The sequence below is a fragment of the Etheostoma cragini genome, chromosome 12 (assembly GCF_013103735.1).
Source record: "Etheostoma cragini isolate CJK2018 chromosome 12, CSU_Ecrag_1.0, whole genome shotgun sequence".
In the NCBI taxonomy this organism is placed as follows: domain Eukaryota; kingdom Metazoa; phylum Chordata; class Actinopteri; order Perciformes; family Percidae; genus Etheostoma; species Etheostoma cragini.
Genome location: NC_048418.1, coordinates 19,815,027 through 19,831,371, shown reverse-complemented (window position 1 = coordinate 19,831,371; position 16,345 = coordinate 19,815,027). Strand labels below are relative to the sequence as shown.

Below are 16,345 nucleotides of genomic sequence, written 5' to 3'. Positions count from 1 at the left end.
TGGAAAATGGCTGCAATGAAACAAAGAGTGAAAAATTTAAAGGGGTCTGAATACTTTCCGTACCCACTGTATACTGCACTGCTCTCGGGAATATAATTTAATTCTTGTAATAAATAATATTCTTTCCAGTTTTGACAGCCAGAGATCTCCTGGATGATACACACCCCTGGGTCAGATGATTACTGTTGTTTACGCACAGGACAAGGAATCCACGTAAGGTTTTGTGTATGTTATAGTAGGTAGGTGTCTGTGTGGTTGGCCACACTTCCAGGCAGATGCTCTTTGTCATTATTTAAAGAGAGCGCAACTTGCAGTCGTATCTAACTATGAGGTAATCAAAACAGTTCATTCAGGCTAAAAAAAAAAAAGACCAAATATGCTTAAAACAAATGTATACCTCTGCATCAAAATGTATGTTTTCCCTTCCCTCCAATAAATGATGTGTAAGGTTTTAATGATTCTGTAGTGGGAACTCTAAGATGGAGTTGGGTCTTGATATCCTGTTTTCCCACTCTGGTAGGGAACAAGCTTAAACCGGTTTGATTTGATGCAAAACGGCAACTAAGTTCTGGCAAATTAAAAAGATCAGTAACCTGTGGCGACAGCATCACAGCGCTAAATCCAGCTTGTAATAAACATGCCAACGTGATTATATATTTTATAAAAAATACGTCTGTTTAAAAACGGACTACCTGAGCAGCTAGTGGTTGACAGGCCGTGCGTAATTTACTGCCGTGCCAAACTTCAGTCAGAGTGGCAGGTGGAACGGCCCACGTTGTGTTTTTTCACTACAAAGTTTTTGCGTTTTATTGGGGAGATGAGACATGGCAGAGTTAGTCTCAAAGAAAAAACTAAAACTCAGGCTACATTTACATTGCTACGTTTTGGTTTAAAAATGAGTGTCTTTTGCTACGTTTACACCTCGCATTCACACTGCTCTTGCGTTTCAGAGCCTCTGAACCGGAGACATTTGGAAACCATTTTGGTTTGGAATCTGCGGCGTTGTGTTGCAGTCTCAATGGCCGCAAACGGAGGCAACTGGCACAGTATATAAATCATGAAAGGCTTTGACATATCCAGATAGACACTCATTGTTTTTGAGTTAGGCAGTAGGAAATTACACTTTAAAAGAAACTGTCACTTTTTTTAGTGCTGCTTTATATTCTATTCAATGTTCAATTTGTTCATTAAAAGAATGTTAGAAATAATTTCCTTTCTTTTGTTTTAAATTCAACAAGCAATGTATGGTATTTCAGCAGAATACTGAAAGCAGCAAAACTAAGTAAACATTAACATCTCTTTTATTTTATTTTTTTATACATCCCAAGTAATATAGTTATTGCAATATTTAACAAAGTTATGGTATGCTGTATATTTTCCTCATATCGTGCAGGGCTAGTTAGGTGTAAACACTCCAACCTTTTACTCTGCTACTTCTTCTTTAGCGTTTAAAGGCAAACCAGCATAGAGGTGCATTCATGGGCTCTCTCAAGGTGCATCTCACTTTCCTTATTTGATGTCCTCGCTCCTCGGTCGAATTGGAAGTTGTTCTAGCCCTCCTTCATGAAGGTGGTCTCAAAGCTTTTATTATCTACAGTGTATTATTCCTTCCCAGGGGAGCAAGGATGGAGGAGGGATCTCTAAGGAGCTAAGAACGAGGATAGAGAGAGCAGCCTTCCTGGAAGCCCTGCAGCTGAAAACTGTTGCCTACTCTGCCCATACAGCTGACAAATTCCACTGATGCTTCAGAAGAAAGGACGTCTCATCCCTCTAAAAAACAGTTCCTCATTTCCTTGCATCTCTGCCACGATTTCCTCTGTGGAACGGACTAAGACGTGAGGGAAGGGAAGAAAGTGGCGTAGCTGAGGATGCAATTTAAGGGAAGTGAGATGCACCTTCAGTCTCAATCCACTCGGGAGCAGCTGCTGAGTCAAGTGCAACACCTAGTGGTAAAATTTGGCACACCAGTCTGGTGTTTGGCTTAGTATTAAACCAGCTTGAGAAATGTTTACAGCAGCCCAACGCCACTATTGGCTCATGTGGCTGACTCAGGGATACACCAGCTCCATTAAGTTACAGCTGTTATGGTGATGAATCTTCTCAACTACCCTCAATTGTTAACTACCTTCATGTACTGCAAAACCACTGTTTGCTTATTTCTATTCAAATGCAGTTTGGAAATAAAGTTTGATGGGTTGTTGCTGATAAAGTTTATTATTGCGGCGTGGAAATGTTACTGTCAAAACCTGTGCCATTCTTAATTTAAAATGTAAAGAACCTGTTTTATTATACAGCCTGGTCTCACGGTGCAGCATTTATTGCGACTACACCAGCATTATGCAATGTTGTTAATACAGCATATTTATTGTCTGCACATTGTTTACTGCTCTCCATGCCGGCAGGCAAGTATGCATCCTGTGCTCAGTGGGTCTCTACTGTGGGGCGCTGTTTCATTCTCATCATGCACCCTCTGCTGTTCATAGAATGTACTGACTATCTACTTCTCTCTATGGATCCATGTCTAAGGTATATTCTACTGACTGTCTGATCTATAATTGGGAGATCATTATACTGTTCTCTACTGCACTCTTATTTTAACCGTTTTTTTTTTTTTTTACTTAAAAACAGAAAATATAAAGGGCATTGTGAACCTTGTGTGGTTGTATGCATAGAACTGAGAGTGAAACAAGAAAAGGGAAAACAGAAAACTAGCCAGGAATAATAGAAATTGCTCTGCTATCCATTGGGTGTTGCAGCCGGTGTTGCAACTGAACCCTGCTTACAGGGGGACTAGGTTTTGTTTGTGCTGGATCTCATTGACAAATAGAGGCCTGTCACATTGTGTCTGGAGAGCAGCTGTGAGGTGCACCCCCTCCATGTTAACAAGCAATGACAAAGGAGAGATTGTAATCATGCTTCCTCCTAATACCTTTGTTTTATCTGCAATTGAAACGTTTTCACATTATAAAATAAAAAAAGAGTAGGGCCGGGTACATAATTCAATACTTTTTAGGCATAGACCAAATTGCCTCTTAAGTATTGAGTATCAGAAAATGACTCGTCATTCAATACCCAATTTCAATACCTAAGGAGCAAATCTCATCAACATCAGTGAGCCAATAAGCATGCAACATGCTACTCCAAGATCTAATAAAGCCGTTGATTGGCTGTCTAACATTACACAACTTAGAGATACGCAAGAAAAACTCTACGTTACACAGAGAGACTGGGCTCACGTACAGTAGTAAGAGATGAAAAATTAAGGATTTTTGCTGTAATGTTAATGTATAATGTTGTAATTTATTTTTGTTAAAATGGATGTTATAAAATACGTAAGTATTGTAAAAAGTATTGTTAAGGAACTGGTATCAAAGTCCGGGTATTGGTATTAGTACCGATAATGAAAATATATGAATGATATCCAGCGATAAAAACGAGAAGACAGATTTACAAAAGATGACAAGATTCATTTTTCATTTCTAGCCTGCTACAATAGATGACACATACACACCAGCTATTTATAACCTTTGATCATTTAGGAAAAAGAGGTTTTCCATCTCTTGGATGTTAGTATCATGTGTGCTGGGGTCCACTCACCATCAGCCCGGCAGTGGAGATGCTGAATAGCAAGCAGAGTAGAAAACACCACAAGCTCCGCCTCCGGGGATACCTCTGACCAATGGAGGAGCTGAAGGGCCAGGCCAACAGAGGACAGAAGGGTGAAATTATTTTAATTGGGATATTAAATGAAATACAAAACAATGACGTAACCCTGTGTTTGGAGTGTAAACCTTGTTTTCACAGCGGGCATTTTGACATGTCGTAGTAGGAAAAGCACAGGTAGCTCTGTTCTGTGGTCTCTGCTCCTCTTTGATAGAGCTTATAGTTAGGGCTGGCCAAGGTTTTCCTTGGACCAGCTCTTAGCACGGCTGCTATAGTTTGCAGGACTTCCTATAACACACTGTGCACCTCTCTCTTTCCATCTGCGTGCATTCATGTCTCTTTAAAGCAAGTTTACTTGCTTAGTTACGGGGTGGTTACTCCCCAGAGTACTTATGCTTTCTTGCCTCGCAGTTTTCCTTGGTTTATGGTGGCACCTTGATCGTGGTTGCAGCTGCTTCTTTGTTCCTGCTTGACGCCCTGTACTGCTACTATTAGTTCTCGTCATAGTTCTATTCACTTTAACTGCAACTCATACTGACTGCAATAATTATCATGAATTCTCTCTCTCTCTCGATCTCTAAAAGAGACAGGTTTCTGCCCATGTCTCCCCAAATGCTTGCTTTTGTGGAGAATTCCAGGGTATCTGTAAATTATAGTGTGGCCTAGAAGCAGCTAGTCATTTGAATTAATGAGGATGGGGGGTTAAAATTTCATTTGGCATCTTTCTGGCATCTTCTTCCCATGAATCTCAAACACTACTCCAGGATGAATGGGAACATATAACCATTTTATTACTGCTGTCAAAGCAGGTAAACTCTTCGCTGGAAGCGCAGGGCTGAATTAGCACATCATGTATGAAGATGGTAATACATCAGCACAACTTCAACTTTCAGCACCTGTCCAGGTTCCAGGACAACACTTTGTTGCCTGACAGACTCCAGAAACATGTCTCTGTTCTGATTATTCGTAAATGTACAGCCAAAAATGTTCAACTTTCACCTTTTAAATGTTTCTGTTCATAATTCTAGGTGTAACCAACATTTTAAAAAATATCAAACTGCAACATCCAATGAACTTTCCTCACCATGTTAAGAAGCTTACTGTGTGCAGATAAGATATATAGGAATGTGGTTTGTATCAAGTTATAAACAAACTCATGAGGTACAAAAAACATACAAAGAGCTAAATCCAACCGATCCCAAACCTCATGATGTTATAAGACAGGCTAGTGAGGAATATGCAGCGGTGGAATGTAACCAAATACATTTACTTGAGTATTGAGTAAGTACACATTTGAGATACTTGTACTTTACTTGAGTCTTTTACTTGTAACAGAGTATTTTAACAGTGTGGCTTTTACTTAAATCAGGGATCTGAATTGTTCTTCCACCACCGGGAAAATGTGTGGCAGACTCTGAAGCCACTATCTGCTCCCTCTTGTGTAGGCTCAACTTAAAAGTAAAAAGCTTCCGCTAAATGCCAAAAGATGTACATTTACAATGTAAAAGTACAGTGACAAAGAAGGGACGTGATGGATGGATTGCTTACAGCTACTTACACTTTCCTGCAGTGAGGGCACCTGGCCAGCGTACGGTCAGTGAACTCTGTCCACTGAAATTACAAAGGGAAAGACATGTCACATTCAGCTTTAGCCAAAAAACAACATGCTCTTTTGTCAAATCGTCAGCTATAATATTGACAAAACATACCAGTACCAACAATACAATTTTTACAATATGTTATATTGTGAGCATGTATACACAAAGCAAAAATGTATTTGGTAAAAAAAAAATGTATGGCTGGCAGGAAAATAGAAAAATAGAAGTGTAAAAATTTGGATAAGTTAAAAGTGCAAAATCCTTCACTACTTTTTGATAATGTGCTGGCATTTGGAATAAGTGATTTATATTATGTGTTTGTCTTGGCCAGAAGTTTTTTATATCAGTAACCTGTGACTTGGGGGGGTGTGATGGGCCTTGTAAATAACAGAATGGGTGTAGAGATCAAACGTGGATACTGCAGTAAAAAAGGGACAAATTAATTATCACAAAAAACACAAATATTTAACTTGCAATGACATAAAATGGAAAAAAGCAACAACGTGGACACACAAGTTGAAACTGGCAAATTTGGCATATCTGTTTTATAAAGGACTTAACTTAACTACTCTTGATACATTTCTACCAATACTAATTGTAAATCAATACAAATGCACTGATGGGGCTAGTACTTTGGCTGCAAGTAAAGGAGGCAATGCACAACCTAAGGATAATTTCCTTGTGGGAATACAGACGTGTTATTTTAATGTGACTGCTGCTGCCTGGGTTGATGACATACTTTAAGATATTTAAGATAATGTAACACAACCATCCCAGCTCTCGCCAACAGGTGCTATGCCATCCAAAAAATGAGAAAGAAAAATAGTCTTCTCCCAAAGCGCACACATTCATTCCCTCCCTAACGTTGGGGTGTGATACATTTGTAAACCCTGCAGAGCAGAATACAGAGTGCATTCATCTTGTTCTGAAGAAGAAGAAAAAACACTCTGTATTGGAAGCACAGAGAACATTATCACTAGATCTGCGACAAAAGGATCACTGCACCGCCACCCAGGGCAAAGATTTGTATTTTCATGTCCTTAAGCAGGTTGGAAAGGTCTAACTGAATGCTAAACACCCTGAATCATCCATCTAACTCTTATTCTTCTCTTTACTTGACTCGGCCGCCCTCCTCTCTTTCACAGTATATCCAAACCATCTTTACTTGTCCGATGCATTGTTAAGAGCAGTGAGTTAAAATTCTACTTCCCACTTTAGCACAAAATGGCCTGCATACATCAGCACAGACTTGACTTGGGGTTATTATCTACACCAATAACTCAACATTTATTTGACATGGTGGGAGGGTGTTTTGGCTTCTCGATAATTAACTGCTCTGGCTGTGCTACAGTACCTTTCAAAAGAAAACTTTGCAGTCCTCCTGAGCTCCTCCTTCAGCTACAAATGATAAACACTCCACATGAAAAGCCCCCCCCCAAAAAAATAGCTAAGCAGTTTTATTATTCAACTATTGTGTATAGTAATGCATCACCTCTAAAACAATTCTAGTGGCTATAGGCTTGGTTTCAGATCGATGTTATTCAAAAGAGAGTGAAGATTTAAGATTTACAGACTTAATAAATAGTGCCTGAAATTTGTCATCAAGGCTGATAAGGATAATCAATAAATGGCTTTTTAAATAAATCCTACGCTACAGGTGCAAGTATTTTGCTGTTTTCAAGAGTTATTGCTAAAATACAGAAAAGCAGAAACTTCAGGAAGCCATTGCTCCTGGTTAAGAAATGGTATATAACAAATCCCTGTGTTTTTACACTGCAGTTTTGTATGGATTAAACAATTGAGATATAATGTATTATACTAGTGAGCTTTAGAGGTGCTAAACTATACTAAGCTAGCCAGCTGCAGACAGATGGACAGAGTGGAATGAATCTTCTCTTCTAACTCTCAGCATGAAAGCAAACTTGTGCAAAAATGACAGTGACAGTGTTGTGATTCTAAATCCCGTGTGTATCTAATTTTTTTTTTTTTATATATATTTTTTAACAGAGAGTGTGTACCAGGAAGGTGTTGTTGCAGTGTCCACAGGAGACTCGGGCCCCGGATGGCTGGGGATCAGGACTAGCCGGACCAGGATGAACTGGACCCAGATTAATTATCCTCTTACTGGAAAAGGGACAGAAACACAAAGGCAACATTCACACCAAAAATACTCAAGATATTGAACATATTATAATCCCTGCTTGAGCAGGTGTCTCAGACGGTGTGGAAAAGGCTGACAACAGTTTGACTTTTTTGAGATCCATCAGCGGCAAATCCTCTCGTTTGCACTAACACTGCTTTTTTACAAGCAACAAACTTTCTCAGACAACTATAGTCCCTCAGAATCACGGCTTACACAGCAGGACAGAGACATGTCTGCTTTAGTCAGCACAACTTGTTTGAATGCAAACCAGTAATCATTGAGGTAGAACTCTCCAGAGAAATTTAATGCAGGAAAAGTAGCCTTTTAGGAATATATCCAACCTTTATGCATCACTTAAGCTAAAACTGGTTACTTCTGGTCAACTGTAATAAAACCAGGAATGTCAACAATTTCATTGCAAACTCTGAGAATCCTAAATTTGTTTTTTCTGGAAATAAATGTCTTCATCTCTTCTCATTTGAACCATATCTGTGAAACAAAATTTCTAGTTCAGAGAAAGTTCAAACTGAAACTCAGTTTGGGAACTGAGGAGCAATAATGTCAAAGCAAAATACTGGTTAATGAGTAAGTCTAAAAAAAATCTATGTAATTTGGTCGGACTCACAACAAATTATTTAAAACTACAAAATCTAATTAGCCTTCAGACTTACTTCATGATCTGACAGATGTATTATTTCAAATGACAGATGGTGTTTCAGATCTTTATGACCACAGGTTTTGTAATGGGCAGTTTACAAATTATAAATATTTACATAGCAGCATTGGTAAAAATGTGGCTCTTGCACATTTTATGCCTCGAGCATTGAAAAAGGAATCTTATCTAACTAACCAATTACACTAAGCTGCGGTGTTCAGAAGAGCTGTCAGAGTCATTCATTTACAAACTGAAAACAAAAAAAATTCCAACACACTGGTATCTGTTTGACCGGTAGAAAGTGCTTTACAGCTTTGTGTTCAGATCATTCCCCGACCGAAAGCAACTGAAACTTTTTCCTTTCCAAACTGTAATGGAACTTTCAACAACCCAGTAATGTTTTCTTTCTGCCCTGAAAATAAAAAATAAAAATTGACATCAACTATAACTCATGGAACTTTTCCAGTTTATTTTAAGCTTGATTTTAAGACTTGTGTGCTCATTTGCTCCCTGAGATTATAATATGAATGGATTCACTTTGGTTATTACATAGACATTAAGTGGATTGTGCTAATCCATTTTATTTCTATGGGTTAGTAGCTACTCTGCAGAAATTTAGTGCATAATTGAAGCAGCTATAATGAACAAATGTTTTTCAGCTGCAATGTGCAGATTGAAAACTCAAAATTGAAAACATAATCCCCATTCCTGAATGAAATTTGGCCCAATGTAACACACAATACATACTGTAAATTACCCATTTGGAAGCTATGCAGAAGTGAAACACATGATGTGGCTGTTCTATTGAAGCTGTTATTTCCTCATCCGGCTCGCTGAGCTCGGCATGTAAACTGCGCTGGGAGTTCAGCCTTAATTGAGGGACTGCTGCTCCCAATGCACCTTGTTTCCTCTGCTTCGCTTCACTTCACACCCCCAAACACACACGCACACACAGACACACAGAGGCAGACAGACACACAGACGCAGACACACACAGACACACACCAATATGGCCGAGGACAGGCGATCCTCTGGGAAGTAACTTTGCAGATGAGCAGACAGTTGCAGGGGCAGCGGACGTACTTCTTCCCTGCTGGGGCATTCTTAATGGGCTGCAAAGGGAGGCACAGACACACAGGGGGAAGAGATAAGAAGACGGTAGAACAACGGATTACAATAGGAGTAGATAACAAGCCAATTATTCTTGATGGATGAGAATTAGCCAACACTACGTGAGAGAGAGAGGCTTTCTGGGAGATATATGGAGTTGCAGGGTAGAGCACCAAGGGACGGCATTCCTGATACATTGCGATGCTGTCGGTGCATAAGAGTCCCTAACTGCTTGTTTCTGTTCATACAATTATTTTGTCAAATAATTAAGTCTTACACTAATACATCAAGTGCTCACTCTAGAACCTTATTTTTGTAAGACTCAAGTATCAACAACTGAGGAGGACATTCTATTCTTTCTTCAATGCTTAACAACTCTCTCTCTTTCTCTCCCGGACCCTGTCTTTCTGCGTGATCAGCACTGGTTCAAGCCTGAAAACATTGTAAACTAATTAATAACATAACTAATTAGACTGGTCGGACTGTTCAGGCTGGTCTTCATCCTCAACACGTGCCTTTTTCAGTTGTGGAAAATACTTTTTAATACTAATATCGATTGAAGCAGCAAACATTTAGTGTAAGAGTAAAAAAAAAAAAAAAAATGACATAAGATTATTTAGAATATGTTTATTTGATTCCCATGCGCAATCACTTGTTTGCTAAAAGTCGGGTCTCCAACATTCACACAATGACAACATTATATTCAGATTATAAAATATTTTTATAGCACTTTTAATGTGTGATTGTGCAAAGGTGTTCACGAGATGCCAACCTTTTGTAAACTTTTGCCAGCCATCTTCTCTCATTTTCATGAAAACAGACTATGTTTGCACAGAGGTGGGGTTGTCTGTGAGAATGTGTGTGTGTGTGTGTGTGTGTGTGTGTGTGTGTGTGTGTGTGTGTGTGTGTGTGTGTGTGTGTGTGTGTGTGTGTGTGTAGAGACGCGTGACTGACAGAGACTGAGAAGAGCAGGGAAAGGAAATGCATTTGAACTAATACACTGTATGCTATATGTTTTAAATAGCGTTAAAAAAATGTTTATAACAAAATATGGCCAATATATGTGGCGGCCGGTGTTGATTTTGTGACGGAGTAGAGCTACACCGTATAAGGAGAATATGCAATATGCGATAACCTTGAATATCGCAATAACAATGTTATTTGCGGTCAGATATCAAAGTGTTCTCAGTTCTGCTGCTTTTAGTATTCTGCTATAATACAACCAACTGCTGGTTGAATTTAAAACAAATAAAAGGAAATCATATCTAACCTTTTATTGAAAAAAATTTAACACTGAATTGAATTTAAAAGCCACCGCTAAAGAATTAATGACAGTTCCATTTTAAAGTGCATTTTTCTACTGTTATTTTATTTCAACTAATACAAAATATCTTTCGAGGGTCAGCCCTAGTATGCAGCCTATTTTGTAACGTGTCACTAGGTCACATAATATCGCAGGCCAAATTCAGTTGTCAAGGTCATCGTTTGAGCTCCCACAGAACTGAAACTTGAATCTGTATACCGCTAACAGGCCTTCCTCTGGACCTAATGGAATACCCTGCTATCTGTCCTGCTGATGGCTCTCTCCACTGAGTCATTAAACTGACTAACCAGATCAGAGTGAGTCCTGGGAGTTTTCTGCTCCATCATCAATTTCACTTACAACAGCTGTGGGAGTCACGTTTGTATCTGCACTGTAGGGAGAGAGGTAGTGATAGGGAGTACAAACTGATTTTACAAGTAATCATTACACAGTGGATTGTCAAATTCCAGTCACCTGTTGTTATTGATGATATTGATATGCATCAGTGTCAACACTTGTGTTACTGTTATAACATATGCCCCAATAACACTAATAAATATATAAATAAATACCTTGTAGATTAAACACATTTTGCCTCCTATCCACAGTTCTGTACAAATTTGGATTTGAGCCAGTAGTTAGGTTTTGACACATTTCTGTATGATCCAAGTTCCAATTGGTAATGCTAACGATGCATGTTCCACACCAAATTCAAACTAACTAAAGCCTCATCTGTATGTTTTATAAGGTTGTGTCCAACGATCTAACACACTGGGCTTATTTCTGTGCATATGTTCCCTCCATCTGTAAATAGTTCAAATAGCTAGTTGGAACATTTTGGAACATTTCAACTTCCATTTGTACTCTGATCTGCATAGCTAGTGATGCACAGTTGTGAAGCCCCCTCAACCTCTGAATTTGAGAGTAATGGCTGTTCTGCTGTCTCCTCAGCACAACTCTCCAATTGGGACAATCATTTAGATCTTTTTCTCTGTGGGGTCTGTTTTTTTGTTAAAAATGCAGCGGTGTGTGAGGGGAAATGCAACACTACCAGCAGTTACTGGTAGTTACATTTTTCGAGAGGTGAAAGTCAGGATACGGCGTAGAGTCCGGTGTAGGGGCCGTATCTCCATGTAACAATGTACATAGCCGCGGGGTAGGTTCATCGCAGAAGCATAAATCACGCTTTTGCCAATGGGGATGATTTTAATGAAGAAGTTTTTTAAAATACAGTAACAGTGAGGCCTCTCGGTTGGAAACTTAGAGGGAGTCATATTTTCAAATCTCCAGTAAGCTTTTAGCACTGACTTAGTAAAATACAAATGTAAAATATTTTACATTACCTAAAGTAAAATATAAATGATAACAGTTTTATATATTTAAAACTGTTATCATTTATATTTTACTTTATTACTTCATGTATTCATGTGTTTTGTTTTGTTGTGAGTTGGGATTATTATATTTGTGTTTAGCTTTTTAAATTCTCAATTTCGCTATTCTGTCCATGATTCTGTTATCACAGAAACTAGTGGGCTCTCCATTATTGCTCCCATCAATTTGTGTCTGGTCCGAGCCGGGCCCTCGTTGCATAGACACTTGCAACCGGGCCTGATAACGTTTCTAGGGTAAACCCTGTTTTGGATTGACGTTTTCTCCCTGTCCATCAGCATTTCACTTGATCTTGAACAATAATTCTGCCACTGCGTATTCATTTTAGACTGATGACATGACTGGAAAAAAAACCTGTGATGACAACATGCTATATGACGTTTTAGGTAAATCATTTACAGTAGTAAGTAGTTGAGTATTCTGACCACAGGCATTAACATATCAGACTCTCATGTGCTTTTAGTCTAAATCTTGTCTAGTTGGTTGAATCACACAGTCACAGGCCTGACAGACCAGTAGATTAATGTATAGCTTTTGGATTCATACATGTATTAATAATTCATATTGGATATCCTCCGATTGGTCAACGCTAGGTTCACATGATAAACCATGGCTAATATTTGAAAAAGACCTATAGAACTTTTACAATAAGTCTGGTTTCTTCTTTAATTAGGTTTCTTCAACCTAGTTACACCGGTCTGGAGTGAACGAGTCACTGGATCCCCTGGAAAAACAACTTTCCATTTCATGCCATGCCATGTTGTTGCTAATTTGGTGATACATACATATACAGACTGCCCTCTCTATAATCTAATTTATAATTCATGATGTTAAAAAGCTATACGCATTTAAATGGTTGATTGACTACCAAAGAAAATTTCATTGGGATTATAGGGACTATTAGTGACCTCACTGTGAGCCCTGTGGATTATCCAGAGTCCTGAGGACATTGATTCTGGAAAACAAAAATGAGCAGCAAAAATGAAGAATGCCATTCTTCTCCATTGTACTGAGATAATGCTTACATCTTAGAGACACATATCTTAAAGGCTAGGTTAAATAACACCATAACTCTTGCGTGGGTAGATGCCAACAGAGGTTTATAAAGGAAATATGTTTCTGTAATTTGTGTGAAACAACCCTTTAATAAAAGATACAGGTTAAAGTTAGTGTATCTTTTGATGTTACATCTGATGGTCATAAATGACCTGTAACAGCAAACGAGACTAACTATTAAATTAACTATTAAACTAACTATTTACTATATAGTACTATTTTTTATTTAGTTTTTATTCATGCTTTTGCCCGGGTCAGTTTTTCTCCATTAAGTTACAAAATGATTTACAGCAGTCGGAGGGCACTACAGAGGACACGTTCTGACGGGTCACAGATTACTTTGTAACACCAGAAAAGCCTATGCAGCCAGGTAAAAATGTAGCAGGCTTTATAGTATTTTTATTTCATTTTTATTTTATCTTAGAAGGTATTGACTGTAGTTATGGCTGATACTTGGGCGGGGTCATTACAGAAAAGAAGGAAATTAAAAGAAGTAAAATCTAAAAGGGAAAGTGAAAGACAACGGGCGAAATCACGAGTCACACTCGGTCAGGCGTTTAACAGATGGAGACCATTACGGGATTTTAAATGATTCAAAACCAACCCCCAATTGGCCCTCAGGTATGTAATAGGTTTATTTAGGTTATCAGGTTTATTTCATAAAATAACTTTAGATTGCGTGATGTGGTTGTACGCCATAGCCGACATTAAATTACAACCCCTTCTATTTAACGTGGTCCTGTTATTCCCACTTCTGTTGGCCTACTATTTTCTTTTCCCTTGTCCCCCTGTACTTGTGTAAATGTTTGTGGGTTTCGAGAAATGCGCTATTTAAATTTAAGTATTATTCTATTGGATTACCTCAACAAACTCCTATTGCTTTGGCTCTTAACACAGTGACAGTGGCGGTGGCCTCTAACTCACCCAGTAAGAGCGTGCGCCCCATGTAGGCTGAGTCCTTTGCAGCCCCCCGGGTTCAAATATGACCTGCGGCCCTTTGCTGCATGACATCCCCTCTCCCCCCACTTTACTGTCTATCCACTGTCACTATCTAATAAAGTGAAAAGCCATACAGGATATATAACCGTATGAATGTATGTAACACTTGAAATGCAACGATGCGTTGTGTAGTGAATTCTTTTATTGCAAATTTATGATTTTCTGTCAAAGCTAAACATTCATCGCAATTGTATGACATCCCGGTAACACTAACTCAGTAATATACAGTGGGCATTACAGCACCATAAAGAAAAGACCTTTGGGACAGCAGATGTGGTCAAAACACTGCTCCCTTTGTCCAAAGGATGCGCTGGAATCAACCCAAACTGAAAGTTACAAATTGCCACTATTTGTGTGTGTGTGTGTTGCAACTGCATTGCAAGCAGATTGTGTGTGTGCTACATACGGCTGTACAGATACACTTGAAACCTACCGTGGCTTCATTGCAAACCCCGCACTTCACCACATGCTGGTGGATCTTTCCCTCCACAGAGATCAGGCTCTGACACACCCTGCAGCTGATGACAGGTGCACTGCCACTCTCTGGGGACGTAAGAGGGGAGTAGGGCGGAGGGTCCTCCCCAAGGAGCACCGAGGGCTGAGTAGGGCTGGGGAACGGAGGGAAGCCTTAACAGGGACGGTGACAAGGAAGGGGAAAGAATGGTGAATACAATGAGGTAGCACATTCACAAGATTTACGCAATGGACTAGAGGGGAAAAAAAGGCTACATTCCCATGACAAGTAACTCTTATGTTACGATTAACAAGATAATACGATTTGGTCTCGAGGTGAGCTGAAAGGAGCTTTAGAAGAATAACACTCCTGGAATGCTGACCAGGGTAAGTTTCAACAAAAAAACATCTAAGTATTAGTGAGGGACTGAGAGAAATCTTACCAAGAATGAGTGAGTAACTGGGACAGTTTAATCAGAAGCAACATACAGTACTAACTACCTGCTAAACCCACTCTACATTTCGAGCAAGCAGACTGTACAGCAGTTTGTGGGAGCAAAACACAATTAGAAACCATATCTCGTGCCTTTTCCATAAATGTAGTCACACACAGTCCCTCCCTATGTGAGCTGCCATTGGTCGCGGCTCTCTCTAACAGCTTCCCTCGCCATCCTCCGAAATGGCTCTCATATGTCAATCAAATCAGGTGTTTCTCAGATGCTGGCTAGCTAAGCGGTACAGTTATATAGCCTGCGTGTACAGTGGGCATCATTTGAAATACATTCAACAATTTATGTTAGGAAATGTTAATAAAATAATTCTTAACGATACTATTTCTGAGCTGCAAACCTGGTTCTTTACGCAAGGTTTGCCGGTGCTAAGTAGCTAAGCTACCTACCAAAGCTACTAAATAACGGTTGCTAGGTTAGCAAGTAAGCACAACGCTGATTCCCTTCCGTCTCTGCTTCACGTCCTGACTGCATTCAGCACCCCAGGAAATGAGAATAAAGACACCTTCTTGAAGCTTACAGTAAGCCCTTCACAAACACAGTCCCGACAGGATGGCTCACGGCTGAGCTAAAAGGCTAACCAGAATGCCCTGTCAGTGGAGGCTAATTTGAGCTAGGTTAATTGAGGCTGGAGAAGAGAGCACCATGGATACTCACTCTGTGGTTTGCTGGGCACACCGTAGGGCGCTGCGCCGGGAGACACCCCGCCGTTACCACTGCCAAGAGCACCATCTCCCAGATCTGATAGTAACGGGGACCTCTCGCCATCCGCCATACCGAGAGCCAGGCGTGGGGGGCAGAGTGGATGCAGAGTTGTATTGTTGTGTCGGAAATGCAGGCGTCACATGATCGCACCACCGCTGCTGCTGCGGTAACGGAGCTCGGAGGTGTGGCACTGCCCCAATGATGCTTCAGTCATATAGGTCCTAATGTACCTGTGAAATTTGTTGTAATGCTTTTCAAACAACTATTTTGTTTGTGTGCCTTTTTTTTTAACATTTACTGTAATGTAATGACAGTATTATTTCAAAACTTAAAATTTAACTTTAAAATTTAACAATTTTATTTTGTGTGCAGGAATATCTTGCTTCACAATTCAAATTTAAACAGTGGTGGAAGAAGTGACTTTTTCAAACATTTTACTTAAAGGAATACTTCACCCTTTAAAATGATCATTTGTAGGCTATATCAACTGTGCCATCTTGAATTCTTGAAGAAACATTTGTTTTTCTCGCATATGCCTCCATGGCGAACTCCAAGGTATAAATATTGATAATGGTAATCAAATTAAAGGTAGGTTAACATGGGGTGTTACCGTCTTATTATTATATTTTCTTTTTACAGCCTATAGGTGTTACCATAGAATGTGTTACACATAGGCATGTGAGTATTAAGTATAGGCATGTGAGTAAGCCTAGTCTTGCATTGCCAGACCTATCTCATCTTTGCAAGCTATTTTATGCACCA

General features: G+C 39.4%; 1 protein-coding gene across 1 annotated transcript in view; it reads right to left on the bottom strand.

The window, feature by feature from the left end:
• Positions 1–15,777, bottom strand: part of pip4p1a (phosphatidylinositol-4,5-bisphosphate 4-phosphatase 1a) — an 18,970-nt gene extending 3,193 nt beyond the window's left edge. The window contains exons 1-6 of the mRNA XM_034886921.1: positions 15,536–15,777; positions 14,350–14,543; positions 9,065–9,171; positions 7,280–7,385; positions 5,222–5,274; positions 3,598–3,688 (exon numbers count right to left, since the gene is read on the bottom strand). Coding sequence (XP_034742812.1) covers positions 3,598–3,688; positions 5,222–5,274; positions 7,280–7,385; positions 9,065–9,171; positions 14,350–14,543; positions 15,536–15,653 — 669 coding nt within the window. The 5' untranslated portion in view covers positions 15,654–15,777. The remainder of the gene's footprint in view (positions 1–3,597; positions 3,689–5,221; positions 5,275–7,279; positions 7,386–9,064; positions 9,172–14,349; positions 14,544–15,535) is intronic.
• Between the last annotated feature and the right edge of the window lie 568 nt (positions 15,778–16,345).